Consider the following 20,200-nt stretch of genomic DNA (forward strand, 5'->3'; position numbering starts at 1 on the left):
GAAGGAAGTACATTCGCCAACATTTGCACACTTTCCAAAATATATTACCAATTTGCTTCTTGCCAGGGATTTTTCAGGAAATCCACTGCAAGTCTTCCTTATTTCTCATTTGTTACAAATAGCTAATCACTCGGGTAAATACGTGAAAGGTTGTTGCTAGAACTTGTTCTATGAGTTTTGTAGTATTTTCGGGATGGGACTCCTTAAGGTCCCTGCCTTATTAACTGACTCATCCTCAGAGCAGTAACCATACGTTTTTCCATGCATTCCCATTCAGCGGATCCGGGCCACAGTAAATAGCCAGGAGCAGAAAAGGCTACTGATGGATTTGGATATTTCCATGAGGACAGTGGACTGTCCTTTTACCGTCACCTTTTATGGTGCACTCTTCCGGGAGGTAGGTGATCCTTCAACTCAACATCTGGGGAGGACAAGGACTTAAAAAGGTGTTTCTCTAATCGCATGAACACGATGCACATTCCTGGTACTCTTTCTCATCTGCCGTGTCTTCTCTGAGCGATTTCTGCTCTGGCAGCGGTGACATGCCCTGACGCAAAGTTGGCTTGAAATGAGAGTCTTTCCAAATGTGTCTAGCCCTTTTGAAGACCCTGAGGCTCCCTTTCTCCTTTCTGTTTTGGTTTGTTTATTTTGGCATGGGTTATCTCTATCAATTGCCTATAGACTAATTTAGGCAGATTTCTTAAAATCTGAAATACTGTGGTCTTTTGGCCAAATGATAAGCTTTATTTACCCTGTTAATGTACCCCGGAGGCTTACGTTTATCTCTTTGCTTTACCTCCGCTTTCACTTTCCCATGATATGGATTATGAGGCTTCGACTAGCTTTTGGATGAATGATTGCCAGTGTTCCGGGTGGGAGGTCAGACATGGAGTAGGCCTGTAGACCTAATCCCTAGAGGACAGTAACCATGAAGGCCTGGATTTCTGGGGATCTATTGTTGGTGACTAATAGTACTGATGTATTATTTATTAAAAATGTTTCTTAAAAATTTGAGTCACACACAATGTCACATTAGTTACAGGTTGTACAACATAGGGATTCAACTTCTCTCTACATTATAGGTGTTCAGCACAAGTGTAGCGACCGTCTGTCACCATATAACTCTATTATATCATTGACTATATTCCCTATACTGTGCCTTTTATTCTCGTAACTTCTTCCTTCCATAGCTGGAGTGACTGTTAGTATTTAGATCATGCTCTTTATCAAGGAGTAGGTGATCACATGCAGGTTCTGCTTGGCTCTCCACTGGTTGGCTTTTTGGAAACGAACTTGCTTGTTTGTAAATTCCTTTGAGATCTTGAAGGGAAATTGTACATGTCCTCCGAAAACTCAAGTAAGAAATGGTTTTTCCCGACAGGTGTTAACTGTTTCCCCTTCTTTTCCTTTTCTATCCTCTCCAACAATCTCTGAACCAATTTATCTCCAGGGTGATGTTTGGATCTGCATGGAGCTCATGGATACGTCGCTAGATAAATTCTACAAACAAGTGATCGATAAAGGCCAAACAATTCCAGAGGACATCTTAGGGAAAATAGCAGTTTCTGTGAGTACATCATGAACTCTACTATAAGGAGCATATGAGAAGTCTAGACCTGATATGTGTCTGATTCCCTATTGTGAGCAAACACTAGATGGATGTGAGCAATAGCACATGTCTGTTGAGTGCAGGAGTGCATCTGTGGACTAGTAAATGAATGCTTTTCTTTCTGGGCACTGTGTCGAAGATTCTACCCCTGACTTGGTTTGGTAAACTCTCCGTTAAAATGCCTCTAAGCAGCGCCTTCATCTGCTATGACCACATTCCTGGTGTCTATATTCTGATACTAGTTTACTTTGATTTTCATTTGTAGATTTTTAAATGTTTTCTTAAGGCTAATAGGGCATAGAAAGAAGCAGAAGAAAATGAAATGGAAAGAAAGATTGTTCTCTGAATGGCTATTGAGGCTCATGAGGGTAGAGAGAAAAAAAGATGCTGGAGGCCAAATGAAACACTGGATAGATGAGCGAGATCATCCTTTCTACTGTGAGATCCGGTCCTCTTTGGGGGGTGGAGGTCAATAAGTGTAGCTACCTGTGTATTTTCCTGGATAGGGCCACTGCTATTGGAGAAAATACCTCACCTGGTGATGTTAAGCCTGGGATCATAAACCTGGGTATACCTAACATTCAGTTTCTTTCCAATGATGGAGAAGAATCTATCTTGTGTTTCTCTTGCAGATTGTAAAAGCGTTAGAACACTTACACAGTAAGCTCTCTGTCATTCATCGAGGTAAGCATGCATGGAGTTGCTTTGACTCTTCCTTTTATAACATCCATTTCTTTTACCCAGACTTTTCTTCCCCCAATGAGTATAAGTGGAAATGAGTCAGGCAGTAGAACTGAGGGGTTTTCCTTCCCAAAGGAACAGGAGATCATATAAGTAGCTGCTTTTTATCTTGTCTGAGGACATACGAAGACATGGGCTTTTTAGTGCACCTACATTGAATCTAAAACACCTGTTACCAAGCACAGGTCTGGGATTACCCCACTGAGAATTTTAGAGAATAAGGTAAAAATGCCTGTAGTATTGACTGTCGCCTGGGAGCTTCTTAGAAAAGCAGAATCATGGGTCCCCAGACCACCTGAATCTCCATTTTTAACAAGATCCCCAGGTAATTTTTGTATACCTTAAAGTATGAAAAGTTCTGGTATAAAGTACAGGTTTTTCAGACAGCAGGAGGCAGGATAAAATGAAAAAAAACTGATAGATTTATCTCTTCTTCCTCTGCCTCCTCTTTTTTTCTTCCCATTGGCCTGTCATCTTTCCATCCATCCATCCATCCATATATCCATTCTTCCATCTTTCATACATCTATCCATTTATCACTTATAATCATTTTTCTACCATTTATACATCACTACAATAGGTGCCTTGAGAGGTATATGAAAACAAAACATATTCTAATTAAAATTCCACAAAGGGATTCTTGATAGGGAAATAAGACCAATGAACAACAAACACATGGAAAAAATCAACCACATTACAAATACCAAATTACCAAATATGGAAGTGCTTAGGTAAACTCCAAAGCAAGGAAATGATTAGCACTGGGTGACTATAGTCAAGGAAAACTTCTTAGAAGATACTCACTCAACCAAGTCTGAAGGAGAATTAGTGGAAGGTATGATAGCTGGTGGGGTAGTGAGATTTGGTAATTCTTAAACTGTCTGAGTCAACCTCAAAGTGATGTAAAATGCTTTGCACAGAGTCCCTGTTATTATTGTTATTGCTGTTATTATCATCATTAATTATTATTATTAGAAGTTGGAAAAATAGGGAGGAAGAAGAGGAGGAGAGGGAAATGGGAAAGAATCCAGATGGGAAGAAGAATGTGGATTATCCACACATGTGAAACTTAATTTTTAAGGATTTATTTCAGAATTAGGAAGTATTTCATTCATATCAAAATATATACCTAGAGTATAAAAATAATAAAATTTGCATGTCTACCATTCAGTTTAAGGGAAAACATTATAAAGGATGATTTTTAGTGTTTTTAGAATAACTTACTCTGCTGATTACATGTCCTTTGTGAACAGCCTCACGAGGGAAAAAAGTTAACTGTAATTTCTAAGTCCATTATCCAGAGATGACAATGATTATCTCTTTGGGGGTATGCTTTGGGGTCTGGAATATCTGAATTCCTGATGAGTTTCATTATGTGACCTCAGACGCACCTCTTGCAGATGATTCCATCGAAACTGGTTGCCTTGATCAGATTTGATGTATGTTTATACTGTAGTCTGCCTTATCATTCCGCGGTCTGTTTACTCCTACCCTTACTGTGCATTAGGTCATGACGAGCTGGGCTTTACAAAAATTATTTTGTTGTCATAAGAACACTTACGATGAGATCTACCCTCGTGGCAAATTTTAAGTGTGCAATGCAGTATTATTTATTATGGGGTCAATGTAGTACAGTGGATTTCTAGAACTTACTCATTTTGCGTCATCGAGACTATGCATGCCCAAGGAACGGGGCATTTGATTCAGTAATAATTTTTTAAGTTTTTACTACACTTATGGGGGCAATGCAGATGATAAATAGAGGAAACAGTCCTTTCTATTGATGGAGTCACAATCCTGCAAGAAGGACAAAACATGAAATAGAAAATCAAGTTGGAAGCAGTAAGATGCATGTAAGTGGGAGTCAGGGAGGGCCTCAGAGAGCAGGGAAGGTGAGATGTCAGGCCCCCTGGTGGTGGACACATGAATCTTCAGAGCAGGCTGGGATCACCGGCTCCTGGTTGTTCTTACTTTCAGACGTCAAGCCTTCCAACGTGCTGATCAACACTCTGGGCCAAGTAAAGATGTGCGATTTTGGAATCAGTGGCTACCTTGTAGACTCTGTCGCTAAAACTATCGATGCAGGATGCAAACCGTACATGGCCGTAAGTACGGCAGCCAGGGGAGGCATCTGGGAATGCAGCCGCCCACAAACCTCACCAGAAAATAGGAAATGGATGGCCACAGAGGGAGAATGGAAATGTGCTTACGGTGCAAGAAATATTCTGCATCTTATTTTTTTCTTAAGTATTTTCTGTCTGAAATCCTTAGTCACTTGCTTCAAACATACTATTTTTTAAAAATTCGAGTAAAGGAGGTCTATTACTTGAAAAAAAGAAACACATAAGTAATAGATACAGCCCACACAAATTTTTCACCCTGTGTTGCCGGGGAGTGTTATCCTGTTTGTTGGGGACGGAAGAGTAAACAATTTAAATGACCCAAACAAGTCAGTTAGATGAGAGATGCTCATGGCTGGGAAGATTCACTGCCATTGGCAGAGACCTTGGGACCCCCTTTAACATTAAGGGGCTTCTGTATTCTGTTTTGAAATAGATTTGCATTTGGGTTGAGAACCTTCCCCTTGGTGTTGAGCTAATCTCAGACAGTAGCCCGGTGACTCTTGTGGATTCTTACTATTGAGTTCTGGACTGTTGGGGTTCTTAACAAGGAAAATTCTAGACTGGCAAAGTAACTTTATACTGTGTATCCTATTTCATCTTAAGGCAAAATTGAAATTAGTTTTTTTTTTTTTTAATGAGTTTTGAATCGTGAGGGACTTTGATCCCTTTTTGTCTCCAAGAAAAGACTCCTGTAGAATGAGGAAGATCCCATGGAGGCGTTGATATTTATTGTAGTTAGTGAGTTTTCTTGGCCTGGGAGGCGTGTTAACAAGCTTAAAACGAGTTACTTGGCAGCTGGTGACACCCCCACCCCCGGAGCCTTTATCGAGCTAAGAGTGTCATCTCATTTGTCTTTTTCTGTCTCCTTTGCAGCCTGAAAGAATAAACCCAGAGCTCAATCAGAAGGGATACAGTGTGAAGTCTGACATTTGGAGTCTGGGCATCACAATGGTAACATGTGATGATCATTCTGGACTGTGAGGTTCTGGGCATGAAGCTGAAATGGGGTGGGTTTTGTGACCAAAAAGCAAACACCCTACCTGTGGGTCCTGAGCATCCTTTCCTGCCGGATGGAGCAGGAGGTTTTGAATGATGATTGTCTGCAGGGTCGTGTAGTGGGAAGACCACACTGGGATTGGGCAAACCCAGTTTTTCTCTTTATTCCACCTCTAACTGGGCGTGGGCCCTTGAGTAAACTGATGGAGTCCCATGCACTGTCTTATTATCCTCATCTGTAAAACGAATCCTGCCTATAGCTTTAAATTATTCTCATCTAGGCATGAAGTTTAAGCTACTCCAGGAGTGCTCATGTGTGTGGACCCTGACTGAGCTGTTATCCAGGACATAGGCTGTGTTTCCCAGAATATGGTTCTGATAGAGGTCTTGGCCATTGAGGTCAGATACAGCCAAAGGACATAGTAACAAACAAGATAATTTCCTTCGGCACAGCCCTACAGTTATCCTTTGTAACTTTGGTGAACATACATTTTTTTCGGTGTGTCACTGAGGTCTGGAATTATCCACTGTGGTCCTGGCTCCTTCCCAGGCACAGCAGCTGATTAAATCCTGTGCGTTATTTCCCATCCCTGCCCAGAATACACGTGATGATCTTGTAATGGCAAAGTGGCCTTCCTCAAATCCAAAAAAAGATCAGTCATTTGGTCCTAGGGTTTGTTTTTTTTTTTCATTCCAGTAAGGGACCTGCAGATGGCAGCAGATACACAGCTCTTTAAAAGCCTTAGGGCGAGAATAACTTTTCAGACCAAACATTGAAAACACCCGGTTGCTTTCCATCCCGAAGTTTGATACTGCTGACTCACAATTTTATGAAGTGTCACAGTTGCTTTTGGTGAGGACCCAGTTATAAATAAGCTTAATTGGCTGCCTCCGGTAAGATAATGTTCAAAACTCCCTAGCACTAGGAACTGGGGAAGAGTAGAGAACATATTGTTAGTTTATGTCTCCCCAAGTTTTACTTGAACTTCACCTCTGTATTTCCCTCGGATTCTCCTGGAACAGAAGAGTCCAGCAGATGCCCTAAAGTAGTTCCGTTTCAGCGGTTGTCCCCTTGTGCTTTTCTCCCCTCTAGATTGAGTTGGCGATCCTTCGGTTTCCCTACGACTCTTGGGGAACCCCCTTCCAGCAGCTCAAACAGGTGGTCGAGGAACCCTCGCCACAACTCCCGGCGGACAAATTCTCCGAAGAGTTTGTTGACTTTACCTCACAGTGGTAAGAAAGCCTCCTCTGCCAAATGCCAGTGTGAAGGAAGAAGAGGAGTTCTCATGAACTTCCTCCATTGGTCTTGATCCATTACGCATACATTCATTCCAAAAGCATCTATGGAGTGTGCCCTCGATGCCAGAGATACAAAGATGCCTTTATCCCAGTCCCTGCCCTCAGTGAACTCAGAGTCAAGTAGGGGAGTCTCTTCAATCCGTGATTATGATACCATATGGCAAGTCCAGGGATGGAGCCATGCACAGGGTATTTGGGGAACTCAGAGGAAAGGCATTAGGATAGAGTTTCTGGAGGAGATAAATTCTATGCTGAAGATCCTATGAGGGATTTTTCCAAGCGACCAGGGAGGTAGGGTAGGGAAAGATATTCCAAGCAGAAAAAAGATCATGCTTCCTGTCATAGGAGCGAGAAACTCCTTGATGAGAGCTGTAAGCTCTTTTGATGTTGATTGGAACATCAAGAGAAGAGTGGTTGGACGGTTGGAGGATTAGGGTGGTGGAGTAGATAAGACATTCTAGTGCTTTGTAGGTTTTGTAGGCTGCCCCCTACACAACACTTGTTAACTGTGGATACACTTGCCCGTGAGGGTGCAATGGACAGTACTGGGGGTCTGAGGAGGGAATCTAAGGAAAGCTGGAGTAGAAAAATGGAAGGAGTCATGCTAATAATGTAGACTTTGTTTTCGTGGAAATTGTCAGGGGAATTGAGGAAAGTAGGAGAGGGCATGCATGGTGACCGTATTGCCTGGTGTAACCTGATACTAAGGACCATCGCAAGTGTTCCTGGAAGACGACACCAAAAGGAAAGCACAAAATGGCTTTCGTCTATATGGGCACCCTGCAGAAGCAGATAGCGCCCAGCCCTGCTGTGACCCCGGGAGGGGAGGGATCCTGGCCGCTCCCTGCTGATGAAAGAGCTGGGCTTCTGAGGGCCATTTGACAGCACAGCTCCTCAAGGTTATCATTCCTTGGCCTCTGTGCTCTTTGGAAGAAGTGTTCTGAATGCAGCTTTTATTGGGAAACATGACGAGACAAAGCAACTGTCTGTTGTTTGTGAAACTAAGGCCTCTTGGACTTTTTGTTAGCCCTGGTCCCCGTGTCACCCCTGGTATTTTGCCCTGATGATGTATGAGGCTGGCCTACTGTGGCTTGGTTTTGTTTTAGTTTTGGCCAAATGGCTAGAGAGGGGCTGGAGCTGTGGGCTGGAGTACAGTGTGTTGTTGGGCACCTCTGATGGGACACTTCCTCTGGGCTACTGAGGTGTGTCCTCCCCTCTGCTTTCCTTGAGCGAATGTGCTGGATGCGGTAGCACACCGGTCAGGTTGAGATGGGCTCATGATTTTGCCTTCTGGATTCAAGAACTTGTTTTTATTGTGTATTTGTTTTTTTTTTTCTTTTTCCTTATCCTCAAATGTTTAAAGGTCACATAGGAAAAGGGGTGAGTCATCTTGGATAGTTTAGACCAGTAGTTCTCAAGAAGAGTGGTAAAGGGGAAGGATCTTATCTAGGGAAGTCTTGTCAAACTCTCCTCCCTATAACCTTTCTCCTGCCTGTTCCCCTTTCTCCAGGATTCTGGCTGGGTACTTTGGAAAACTTGGTAAGAACAAGGCTGAAAAGCTTGAGAAAGCGGAGCTGCCCTATTGAGAATCGCCAGTTTACTCCAATAGTTGTCAACTCTGGCTGTTCGTCTGTAAACCTACTGTCGCTTGGGCCACACCCTCAGACATTCTGACTTAATGGATCTGGGAAGGGTCCCGAATATCAGTATTTTTCGAATGTTCTCAAATCATGCTACTGTACACCTGGGGCGAGAACCCCTAATTTTGCCCTATGGTCTGTGGACCTGATATCAACTGCTTCCTTTTCAAAACCCATTTTTCTTCTGTAATCTATTTTTTAAAAATCACGCAATTACTTTTTCTTTCCCCAGTGTATTTTTTCCTCTTACTTAGAATTTCCCCTAAAGATTCAGAACAATAAAACTTTTTAGGGATATTTAAAAAATGAAAACCTTGAGAAATAATGCTTTCTAATTTTAACGTATGCACACGTATGTGGACAATCCAGATACTTTATTATTGCTCTTTGTATGGCTACCATGCTGTGCCTACGCTCCACCTCCCAGAACACTGCCAACATCTTCAGAGACCTCAGAGGCCTCTCTGTTCCCCTCTTGCTTTCTGTCAATTTTAGTCCCAGCTACCAAGGTTCATTAATTTAAAAACTTTGAGCCATAGATATTTTCTAGCTTTCCTGAAACCATTAATTCTGTTAATTGCTATTAATTCTGTGTCATTTTACTCATAATCATGCCAGCCAGTCTGGCTTGTTTATGGGGCTTACCAAAATATATATTTATATATATATATATTTGTATTTATATATTATATATATTATATATATAACAATAGAAACAAAACTCAAATCATCTAAACTTTGAAGTTTTCCAAGAATAATTATTCAAACTTTCCGTGTTGTAGTTCCTGTAGAATCTGACATTTAAGAGTATCCACTGTGTAAAATAGTGAGTCGTTTTTGTTGGTAGGAGAATTGGAAAGAAGAAGAGGAGCATTAATTCTGAATTTATCAGCATTCTTAATGATCCTCTCTTGGATTTTATTTTTTAAGAGTACAGGCTCTCCTATTTCAGATGGCAGATCAATAATAGCTTTTTACCTCCCATAAATTACCAATATATATATTTTTTGATACCCCCTTACTATGAACTGTGTTTTAGAGTCCACTGAGTTGGAAAAGTTGTCTAATGCTTCAAAAACACAGTGCTGATTTTTTTAAAAAGGATTTTATGAATGGCTTAGATCTTGACGGAAGCGATTTCATTTTTCCTGTGTACTAGCTTACCAGTGCACACCTACTTCCAGGAGCAAGGTAGTTATTTCGCTTGTTTTATTACTGATGGTTTTAAGTTTGATCTGGAGCTGAGTGGATGGAAAGCGTGCAAAAGTGACCACCTAAGAACACCCTCTTCTATTTCTTGATGAAGAAAAGGCTCTCTTTTATTGCTGTTCCTCCATTTTCCCATGTACGCAGCTGGATTTGAGATACCCGTTCATGAGAGGACCCTTTTTGGAGTGACCTCCATGTGTTTTTTGAATTTTCATGGCATAGTCAGGCTCTGATCCTTCAAGACTTCTCAGAAAGCCCCTATTTTTGTGGTTAAGTGGGGAAAGGGGAATACAGATTTGGAAAGTGAAAGATGAATCCCGAATTTTGAGATAGATACATGGGTGGTTTTATCTCCTACCTCTGTCTTTGGGCGGAGTGTTGAACTAAAAGAGAAAGGTTGTGTTATCCACAGCCTTAGTCATCTGTCAGAGGATTTGTGACCTTTCCTGGGATGCATGCTAAGTAAGCGTTTGATGACCCCCCTCCCTCCCGGTGCTGCTCCACACTGCACGGCCTTATCCAGGGAGTCCACTTGGCTTTCAGTCTCCTCTGATCACTGTTTGTGAGTTGACTGTAATCCTGATCTGTGGGGGGGGGAGTAGAAAGCACTAGCAGGCTCTCACTCTCATGCCCAAAGTTACCTCTAGAGCGCGGAGCCCCAGCTGATGTGTTCTTTCGTAGTAGCTTCAGAGAGACAGCGTCCTCGGGGTGGGGTGGGAGGATGGGGGGTGGGTAGGAGAGGAAAGCAAGTTAAGGCATTTATGCCTTATGGACTTTAAAGAAAAACCAATGATATCGTACCAACCCTTCCCTTCTGTACTTATTTTGAAATAGGACTACGGAATGACATTTCCTACTCTTTTTTTTGTTTTCTTATCACAGGGGTTTTGAAGTGTTCCTAGAGTAGGTGGTGCTGTCCATAAAGGCCTTGTTTTGGGATTCATAATTGAGAAGTCTCATAGAAAAGCCTTACATTCTAGTCCAATAGAGGATGAACAAAGGAGTATCTAAAAAGGAAAAAGGGAATCGTGGCAGGCTTATGCTTCTCTCTAGAACCTCTTCCTGTAGGTTCACAGGCTTGGTGACTGAAGGAAGTCTCTGGAAACCCAACTACTGTGTGCCCAAACAGCCTGATTTCTTTTTTGCTTTTCCTTCAGGCCTATTTGAGAGGCTCAGTGCCCAGCTGACCAGCCTGATGGCACGTTGGAGTATGTTGGAGTCCCCTCAGACGTTGATACTGACTCAGAGGAACAAACATAATACAGAGACAATCAAATACAGTTCTCGACTTGTTCAGGAAGGAGAGTAAACAGAGGCACTGGATGTTTATTTAGCTTATGACAAATGTATGGGCTTGAGAGGCGCAACGTGTTTTTATTCTGTGGATGCACCAAATAGCCCTTCTTGGAAGCCATCAGGGGGAATTCAAATAGGCAGAAATCCTCTGGTCAGCACAAACTTCAAGCTAGCAATTCTCAAGACAGCATGAAGCTGTTTTTTAGTGTCAGCTACGGTCAGAAGCGTGTGTTGTGGCATTTGGAAGAGGAATTAGAGCAGTTAGCTAATTGCATGCTTGAAAATGACAAGCCACTTGAAAATTCAAAAGTCTGACTCCAATCCAAAAAGAAATTGGTGTAGCTTTGAACTCCACGGTTGTTATTTTATCCTGAATTTCAAGCACTTCCTATCAAACATGGAAAATTTGCTTTCCACCCCCCCCAACCTTATCCTGAGTATTTTGCTATTCTTAGCCGATGTTTTGAAGTGTTCTCAATTTAAAAAGATGGAGAGAATGGGCTTTATCAGTTATATTAATTCAATAAACAGCCTTGGATTGCTGTGTAAGTATTTTCCATGAATGCTCTGCAGCAGTGCTTGTGGTAAATTTTGAGCCTTCTAATCAGAGGCCGTAAGTGAAGAAAGCCTATCGGCCAGCAAGCCCTGAGGTTTCAGGAATTTGAAACATTTTCTGATGCATCAACTTGGGGTACTTTCCCCACATTTTCTTTATACAGACAAAAAAAAAAAAAAAAGAACTCCAGAGAAATTTTCTTAAACTGTTCCAGAAGTGAAAAGATAAGCTATCCTGACTTAAAATGATCTCTCCTTATAAAAAGGAAGTGCTTACATTCCTCAGCCTGATGAGACGAGAGTCTTCTTTCATTATCGACTAAATAGAAGTTCAAAAATCAGCAAACATCACAAAGATCTCTGGTTGGTAGAAGAGGCCAGTGTGCTAATGTCTGAGGAAGAAGCCTCTTTTCCTGTCATCCCCTTGGTTTGGTTGCTGACCAGTGGAAGCTAGTAATGGAAGGGTGGGTCATGGTCCTCAAGGAGAATGAATGTTAGTGGAGTCGATGCTCAGCCCTGGTCCGAGGACTCCCTAAGGCGCCCGTCTAAGTAGAGACACCTGAAATCAAGCACGTAACTAGTGAGTGTGGATTTAAGGTGGCGTCTATGTTTTTCATGATTGCTTCTAGCAAGTTAAATTGTTCAGATTATGGAGAAGACTTTCTGGTTTTTGACTGGCTTTGAACAATAGCTGAAAACTCAGGGCTTTTTACGTTAGCCTGCTTGTTTTCTTCACTACAGTCTGTGTGTGAGTCAGCATCACTCCTGGGATCACATTTCTTCTTCTCTGTTTCCTTCTAGGTGAACTAGCTCTTGAACTTAGAAAGAAAACTTCTGCTTCCCAGGGTTCAGGGAGAGAGAGCTGGTAGTGTTGATTGAGAATGTGCGCAAATGACAGACGAATCAGCGGGAGGTGCTTCTAAGTGAATTTCATTTCCGAGCAGGGCATAGAAGGCAGCAATGAGGAGGAATACCCTCGTGCACGTGGCCCAAGGGGTTTGCAACCTCAGCACTCATAACTTTTGGGACTGGATCATTCTTTGCTGTGGGCAACTGTGCTGTGTGTTATAGGGTGTTTGGCAATATCCCGAGCCTCCCCTAGGAGATGCCGGTAGGCACCACCGGGTGTATCAGCAAGCAAAGATACCTCCGGACATTGCCAGATACCCCCGGAGGGCAAGATCACCTGCAGATGAGAACCATCAAAAAAGCCTTACAGAATCTCAGGCCATAGATACGTGCAGAGTCCTAAGTGGGACTTCCCATTCATTAGATCTCATTCATTTCACTCAAGCACACCTTCCCATTATCAATCTGACTTTGACAGTTGATAATTCCTCTTTCTAATTCACTCTTATTTTTATCCTCAGTTGAGACGAAACTTTCTCTCATAGGTTGTCTGGTCACTGAGGTCACTAGGTCCTAGATCTGCCCTCAGTTCCAGGTTGAAAACTTCTCTCCTCACATCTACTGTACCCTGTCTCAGGTTCCCTGGCTTCTACCCACAGCATTGCCTGGAATAAACTGGTAGGCTGCTTTAAGTTGTTTTGGTTCAAAAGCTTTCTCTCTCTCTCTCTCTTTTTTTTTTTTCATTTCGTTTTGTTTTATACCACACTTTCTCAAAGCGTCTCAACTACTTCACTCTCTTATGGCTCCATACTTTGACCCCTCTCCTCATTATTATTAGCCCATGGGGGTGGAGCCGAGCTCATGTCACACATACTAGGTCTCATTTGCTCAAAAGGATCCATTGGCACAAATCCCAGCAACCCTAACGATCAGTCACATTTTGGTTTCTTCAATGCCAGGCTGCGTTCCTTTCCATCATGTGGGATTCGGTGGCCCGGTGGGCAGAGGGGTGTCTAGGTTGCCTTGCAAACCACAGTTTTCAGAACCATCCTTCTCTTCATTCTGTAACCTGGGGTTCCAACTCCCAATAAACCACTTATTTTCTTTTTTTCCATTTTAAGGCCACAGGATACAGGGGTGGGCTGAGGATAGAGGTGAGGGGCTGGTCTCTTCTTAATGCTCTTTTGTTACTGTTGCCTCTGGTATCAAACATCATTAAAACATTTGTGTATACAGATAGTTGGGTATACGGAATGGGAGCCACTCGACAGTAGCGTGTGACCACAAAGAATTTCTAAGAAGAATCGTTGCGAAGTCACTGGCTGAGTGTGCATTCTTTTTCATTAGCCAGGAGGTTGTAAACAAACAAGTAGCATTACTTTAGACATTTTACCGGGATGTTGCTTCTATCTCAGGTGGGTTTGGTTAGGAGTCTATAAAAGCAGATTATACATTCAAGGGAATAGGAAGCAAGGAGAACCAGGTATTGAAGATAGTGAAGAGATAACATGTAATGTAAGAAACACCTGCCAATTTCTTTGCCAGTGGGGGTGGAAGAAAAATTGTTTTTTTTTTTTTTTTTTTAAAGATTTTATTTATTTGACAGAGATAGCGAGAGAGGGAACACAAGCAGGGGGAGCGGGAGAGGGAGAAGCAGGCTTCTCGCCGAGCAGGGAGCCAGACGTGGGGCTCGATCCCAGGACCCTGGGATCATGACCTGAGCCAAAGGCAGACGCTTAACGACTGAGCCACCCAGGCACCCTGAAAAATTGTTTTGAAGGAAAGTAGATACGTGTTTTGGAATGTGATGGCTGTAGATCGGAAAAGCTAGTTTGTATGTCATTGGCAAAGTATCAAAAGGAAAGTAAACACACACACATACACCACCCCTATGCTTCCTATGAATATATACCTAGAGTGATTTAAAACATAATTTTATGTGTAACAGAAGAGGGGAGTCAGGATAGGAGATTCATGTATTCAATACATTTTAAAGCTGGTTATGTTTAGTCTCTGCAGATTCTGAAATCCTAGTCTGGTGAAAATACAGATTGAAATCCTAGATTTTAATGTGATTAATTTTTTTTTCTTTAAGCTTGAAGAAGAATTCCAAAGAACGGCCAACATATCCAGAACTTATGGTACGTATTGTTAGCGGTGTAAACCTGTCCAAACCAACAGCTAGTAAAAAGGTAAAGTGACTAAGACCTAAATTATAATCAAACAACTGTATCAGGAGAGCTGGTTCATTGAGACGTTGGTGACCGGAAGTGAATTCAAGCAAAAAAGAGTGTGTTCTAAATCCTTCACATGTCCTAAGTCCTTCTTTAGTATGACTGGGGGCAGGTCACCTTTCTTAGCAACTTTTTCCATTTTGGTAATCTTGTCATCATATGGACTAAATGATGCCGATAAAATTTACATTTTCTTTTTTTTTTTAAGATTTTATTTATTTATTTGACAGAGAGATATAGTGAAAGAGGGAACACAAGTAGGGGCAGTGGGAGAGGGAGAAACAGGCTTCCTGCTGAGCAGGGAGCCCAACGTGGGGCTCAATCCCAGGACCCTGGGATCATGACCCAAGCCGAAGGCAGACGCTTAATGACTGAGCCACCCAGGTGCCCCAAAATTTACATTTTCAGGTTCTCAAGATATCAAGAGTCATCAATTACTAATATAAATGAGGGAAAGCAGGATTTAAAGGATTTCAGCAATGAGGAGAAAACAGATATTTTTGATAAAATATTTAGGATTCTTTGGACAGGCTGCTTTTTGATGGGTGTTTAGGGAGGAAAGACTGTTTTCTCCTTTTGGTTTTCACGCTAGTGGAAAAAGTAAGACCAAGCGTTATTAGTTTGAATTATATTACCTCTGCATTCACAGCTTACCGTTTGTACTATCTATGAAGAAAAAGAGTGAAAATAAGACCTCAGAAGAATTGTTGTAAAATAGTTTCTCTTACATTGCTGTAACTACAATTTTAAGCTAATTACAAATGATTCTTTAGTGTAGATGGCAGGGGCAAAACTTGGAAACTTTTATCGAAGTATATGTTGAAACACATATTGGGGGAAATATGATAAAATTGTAACTACTTACTAATTTGCATTAACCATTCCTTAGATTTGTTTCAGTTATCAAGTTTTTAATTTTAGCAGGGGAAGGAAGAGTTTTGTTCAGTAGAGATAAGAGCAGAGATTGACATTTATTCCTGGAGCACAGGTATTCAGCAGGCATTAAATGCTTGCTTCTGTCCCACCCCAAGACAAGTAGCGCTCAGTCTTTAAGACCCGCTTAAGGCAGGCCTTAGAAGTATAGGTTCCTGAGATCTTTTACCAAATGGTGTGGTGAGGTGGCTCTGACATGGAAAAAGTATTTATGTGTCATATACTATCTACAAATAGATAATTGGCCATTTATATATCTTCTTTGGAAAAATGTCTTTTGAGGTCCTTTGCCCATTTAAAAAAATGAGATTTTTTTTTTTTTTTTTGCTCTTGAGTTGTATGAGTTTTTTAAAAATATATTTTGGATATTAACCCCTTATCAGATATGTGGTTTGCAAATATTTTCTCCCATTTTGTAGGTTGACATTTCATTTCATTGATCATCTCTTTAGCTGTGCAGAAGCTTTTTAGTTTGATGTAATCCCATTGATTTTTGCCAACAAGTACGTGAAGAGGTGCTTGTCATCACTAGTCATCAGGGAAATGCAAATCAAACCCACAATGAGATATCACCTCACACCTGTTAGAATGACCATCATCAAAAAGACAAGAGATAACAAGTGTTGGTGTGAATGTAGAGAAAAGAGAACCCTTGTGCACTGTTGTTGGGAGTGCAAATTGGTACAGACAGCATAGAAAACAGTATGGGGGTTCCTCAAAAAAATTAAAAATAGAAATACCATATGATCCAGCCATCCCACTTCTGGGTATATATCTGAAGGAGATGGAATCACTATCTTAAGAGGGTATCCACATCGGCATGTTCATGGCAGTGTTATTTATAATAGCAAAGACATAGAAACGATGTAAGTGCCCATCAGTGCATGAATGGATAAAGAAAATGTGATACACACACATACACATACAATGGAATATTATTCAGCCATAAAAAAGAGAGAAAGCCTGCCTTTGGCGACACCATGGATAGAATGTGTATAGCATGGTGCTATAGTTAATAATAATGTATTGCATACTTGGAAGTTGCTAGGAGAGTAGATCTTAAAGGTTCTTATTACAGAAGAAGAATGGTAAGTGTGTGAGGTGAAGGATGTGTTTGCTAACCTTATTGTGGTAATTATTTCGTAATATAGAAGTGTATCAAATAGTCACGTACACCTAAACTTACACAATGTTATATGTCAAGTATATTTCAATAAAGCTGGAGAAAAGAAGAGAGAGTACAGCCTGGAGATTTCAAGCCAGGAAGAGTTACAGAAAGCTGATCTGTACAATAGGTGATAGTCACAGCCAATCACACGGATTTTCGGGTCTGTTGGTTAAGTTTTGATTTAAGTCTGAACCATTCTTCAATTGGGGGACTGTAAAGGAACACTGGGGAGAGTTTTAGGATAGACAAGGTGGTCTCCTTGGGCTCCTAATTGTCCCCTTTGAAAAGGCATCCCCTGGGACTCACCGTTCTGTTGGCTGTATTTGATCAACACCCACAGTTGAGGGAGAAAAGGCATAATGCTTGAGAAAATCTCAGCATACCACATGTTTGGGTTGAACATTTCCTCCTGAATGTGTGTGTGTGTGTGTGTGTGTGTGTGTATTTTTTTACCTCCCTGATGATGTTTTTAATAGCCAGTCAGGGGCCTTTTAATCTCAGCTACCCTTTTTGGGTATGCTCATGCAACCCGCAGAGCATTTTAAAACTAATTTCACATCAAGTACAGTGGACATGGTCCTACTGTAAACTTGCCTTGTTTGTCCCTATTTTCAGATAAAAGAACATTTTCTATATATTTCTGGCTATTTAAAATGCAGAACATTTTTATTTCCTTCCTAGTGACCTCTAATCAGAGGTTTCAAAGGAACATACTTGAGAAAAAAAATGCTGAGTTCTAGCTTAGTATACACGGGCAACTGATGTTGCATTCCACTTTCCAGTATGTTCTAACGCTGTGGTCTTTTACAGTCTACATATTAATGTTACAAAATCATGTGCATCCCCCCCCCCCACTTCTTTTTACGACACTAGTCTGTGTGGTACTGGAAATGGACTTGCCTTCTAAGGCTATAACTGCTCTCTGCTTTCCTGTGGAATTGAGGTTTTTAAGTGGAAAATCTGAGTCCAAACTCTTTAACTTTAGCATTGGGAAAACTCTTGCTGAGAGACTATTGTTTAAATTGTAGGAGTTGGTGAAGAAAGGGGAAAAAAAAATCCTTTTTTCCAGGTGAAGGGTGGTATAATTAAGGCCCCAACCCAGACGTGTACCTCTTCTAGAAATCTCAACTGCTCCCCTCACCCCCCAACTTGGATTGAGGGGTATACATGCTTTCACATCATCTCATTTGCTTGTTCTCTCAAACTCCCACTGGGGGACATGACTCAGTAGGATGTGTTCCTCTAGAGTGGGGACCAGCCAACTTTTTCTGTAAAGGGTTAGATAGTAAATATTTTAGGCTTTGTGGGTGGCTATTCAACTCTCTTGTTTTGCTGTGAGAGAGCAGCCATATTCAGTATGTAAACAGATGGTGTGGCTGTGTTCCAAAAACCTTTATTTCACAGATAGGCAGTGGGATAGACTTGGCCCCTGGACCACTGATTGTTGACCCCTGTCCCAGATGATAACCACCAGAAATGATAATCAGGTGATACAAGTGATTGCCCAGTGAGGTGATTATGTTCTTCAAATATCCGGGAAGTTCTAGATGGAATCACAGTGTCAAGCAAGGATGACTGAACCCCTAGAAAATCATAGTCTTAAGGGGTGACGTGTTGTGTAGACGATATGGCGACCATTGGTACTTGGGGCTTGCCCTGATGTTCCTGGTGGTGTGTTCTTGGATCTCCATGTTTTCTCGAGGCACGACTGTTGGTAATGTCCTCCCTTCCTGTACCTGGCTCCTTTTTTGAGAAACCCAGCCTGGGGATGAATCCATGGTGCCTCATTTGATCGCCTCCCAGTTGTTGGCCTTGCTATTCTTAGTCCATTGCTTATAGAGGGGACTGGGTTCCCTCCCAACCTTTTACAGCCTCAAAACCCACACAAGAAGGCGACTCACACTTTCCATTTTGACATGCCTGCCTGCTATCCCCTCCGCCCCCTGCCTTCTGCCTCTCACAGCATTTACCCAGAGAATAAACTGAAAGATGCCTGCGGATTTTTTCTGTAAAGACTAGATCAGGTTATTTGATTCATTCACAGACTAAGGCTACATTCACTGAGCTAAGAGCCAGAGCAGAACCAGAGGCAAGATGGGGCTGGCAGGCATCAAAAGTAGTCATTGAGACAATCTGAGGTTTGACATGTCCTGTTTTGATAGTAAAAACTTTTAAGTACATTGAAAGATCACCAGATGTCAAGAGGATGTGGGAAAGCTAATGAGCATGATGGTAAAGTACTTGGTAAGTGTGCTGTGTAAGAGCTTAGTAATCAGAAGTAACGCTGCTGTTTATTTGTACAAGGAGCTCAGGGTGAAGGACCCGGCATCTTCAGTGAATACGGTGGGCATGAGTCTGTGAGCCAACACCCAACCTGTATCTTCCAGATGGGCCAGAGCAGAAAGCCTCTTTATCATTTTTTTGAGTCACGATACTTACCAGTGACCACCTACCTTCATTTGGGTTTTATTTCTTTGTTCCTTTCCCATTTGCATTGTTTCCTAAAACTTCCACGGGTGGGCATTCAGTTCCCCACAGAGCTGACTCATGTAGCCCTGTGCTGTCAGGTCTAAAACAAATATAATTAGAAAACCTACAGCTAGGCAACATGAAGGTTATAAACTAACATCCCCAACGGCAGGGGGAAACGGAGTGAGTCATCTACATGTCTGCATGCAAAAACGTTCCTATTTAGCTGCTCAACCTTGTCGCTGAAAATAATGCCACCAGACAATCAGGGAGGTGGCCGTGACTGGTGGTGGTGGTGGGGAGGGGGGGCGGTACATGGCACTGGGTTCTATCAGAAGGAATCGTCCTTTTTGGTTTGTTGGTTTGATTCTGTTTCCACTGTGAGCACTGTGGTTCATCAGCTGATGTATCCTTTTAATTAGAGGTGTGAGGTTCCAGGGTGACAGCCGGGAACTTACCGTAACAAAATTGAGCCTTTCGGGGAGGGTTGTACTGGTGCAGAGAAAAATGTTTCATTCTCTTCAGAACTGTTTTGGAATGTGTGGCCTCTTGGACCCACTATGCCTATTTCCCCAGCAAATTGCTAGCCCTGGCGTTTTTGTAAAGCTTGCTTAATCTGAAAGCTGTGTGAATAGAGACCATTTCTTTTCTTTTCTTTTTCTTTTTCTTTTTCTTTTTCTTTTTCTTTTTGCTTTTCAATCTTTAATCTCCAAGTTGAGTTTCCCTGCACATACCTAGAGTTTGGCAGTCGACATTATTTTCCAGATGGATCAACTCTTCATCAAGATAGACATAAGTATAACTCGTGGCTGTCAATGTGGCTTAGAGAGTGGCTTTGTTAACTGTTTCAGTCCAAACTAGCTCTCCAGCGTCCGGGGAAAGCACTACCTTGCTCATTTGCTGTGCTACCCAGTTGGATTCTCATTCTACCATCCATTTCCTGAGAAATCAATGTGCACAAATCTATGAAATTTCTCATTATTTTCCTGTATCAATCTAAAATTACTTTGTAGGGGACAGGGTTATGGGTAAATCAGAGTTTGGGCCATCTTTGCCCAAATCCTTGTATTTCACCACAG

The 20,200-nt window shown here is 41.8% G+C and overlaps 1 protein-coding gene across 3 annotated transcripts in view; it reads left to right on the forward strand.

Annotated features, from left to right (window-relative positions):
• The window catches only part of MAP2K6 (mitogen-activated protein kinase kinase 6), a 115,498-nt gene that overhangs the window by 82,496 nt on the left and 12,802 nt on the right, over window positions 1–20,200 (forward strand). For all 3 annotated transcript variants that reach the window (XM_032429349.1, XM_032429351.1, XM_032429348.1), the window contains exons 5-11: window positions 278–397; window positions 1,451–1,567; window positions 2,242–2,293; window positions 4,328–4,455; window positions 5,347–5,424; window positions 6,563–6,702; window positions 14,413–14,458. In XM_032429349.1, coding sequence (XP_032285240.1) covers window positions 278–397; window positions 1,451–1,567; window positions 2,242–2,293; window positions 4,328–4,455; window positions 5,347–5,424; window positions 6,563–6,702; window positions 14,413–14,458 — 681 coding nt within the window. The remainder of the gene's footprint in view (window positions 1–277; window positions 398–1,450; window positions 1,568–2,241; window positions 2,294–4,327; window positions 4,456–5,346; window positions 5,425–6,562; window positions 6,703–14,412; window positions 14,459–20,200) is intronic.

The sequence above is a fragment of the Phoca vitulina genome, unplaced genomic scaffold (assembly GCF_004348235.1).
Source record: "Phoca vitulina isolate PV1807 unplaced genomic scaffold, GSC_HSeal_1.0 scaffold41, whole genome shotgun sequence".
Taxonomy (NCBI): Eukaryota; Metazoa; Chordata; class Mammalia; order Carnivora; family Phocidae; genus Phoca; species Phoca vitulina.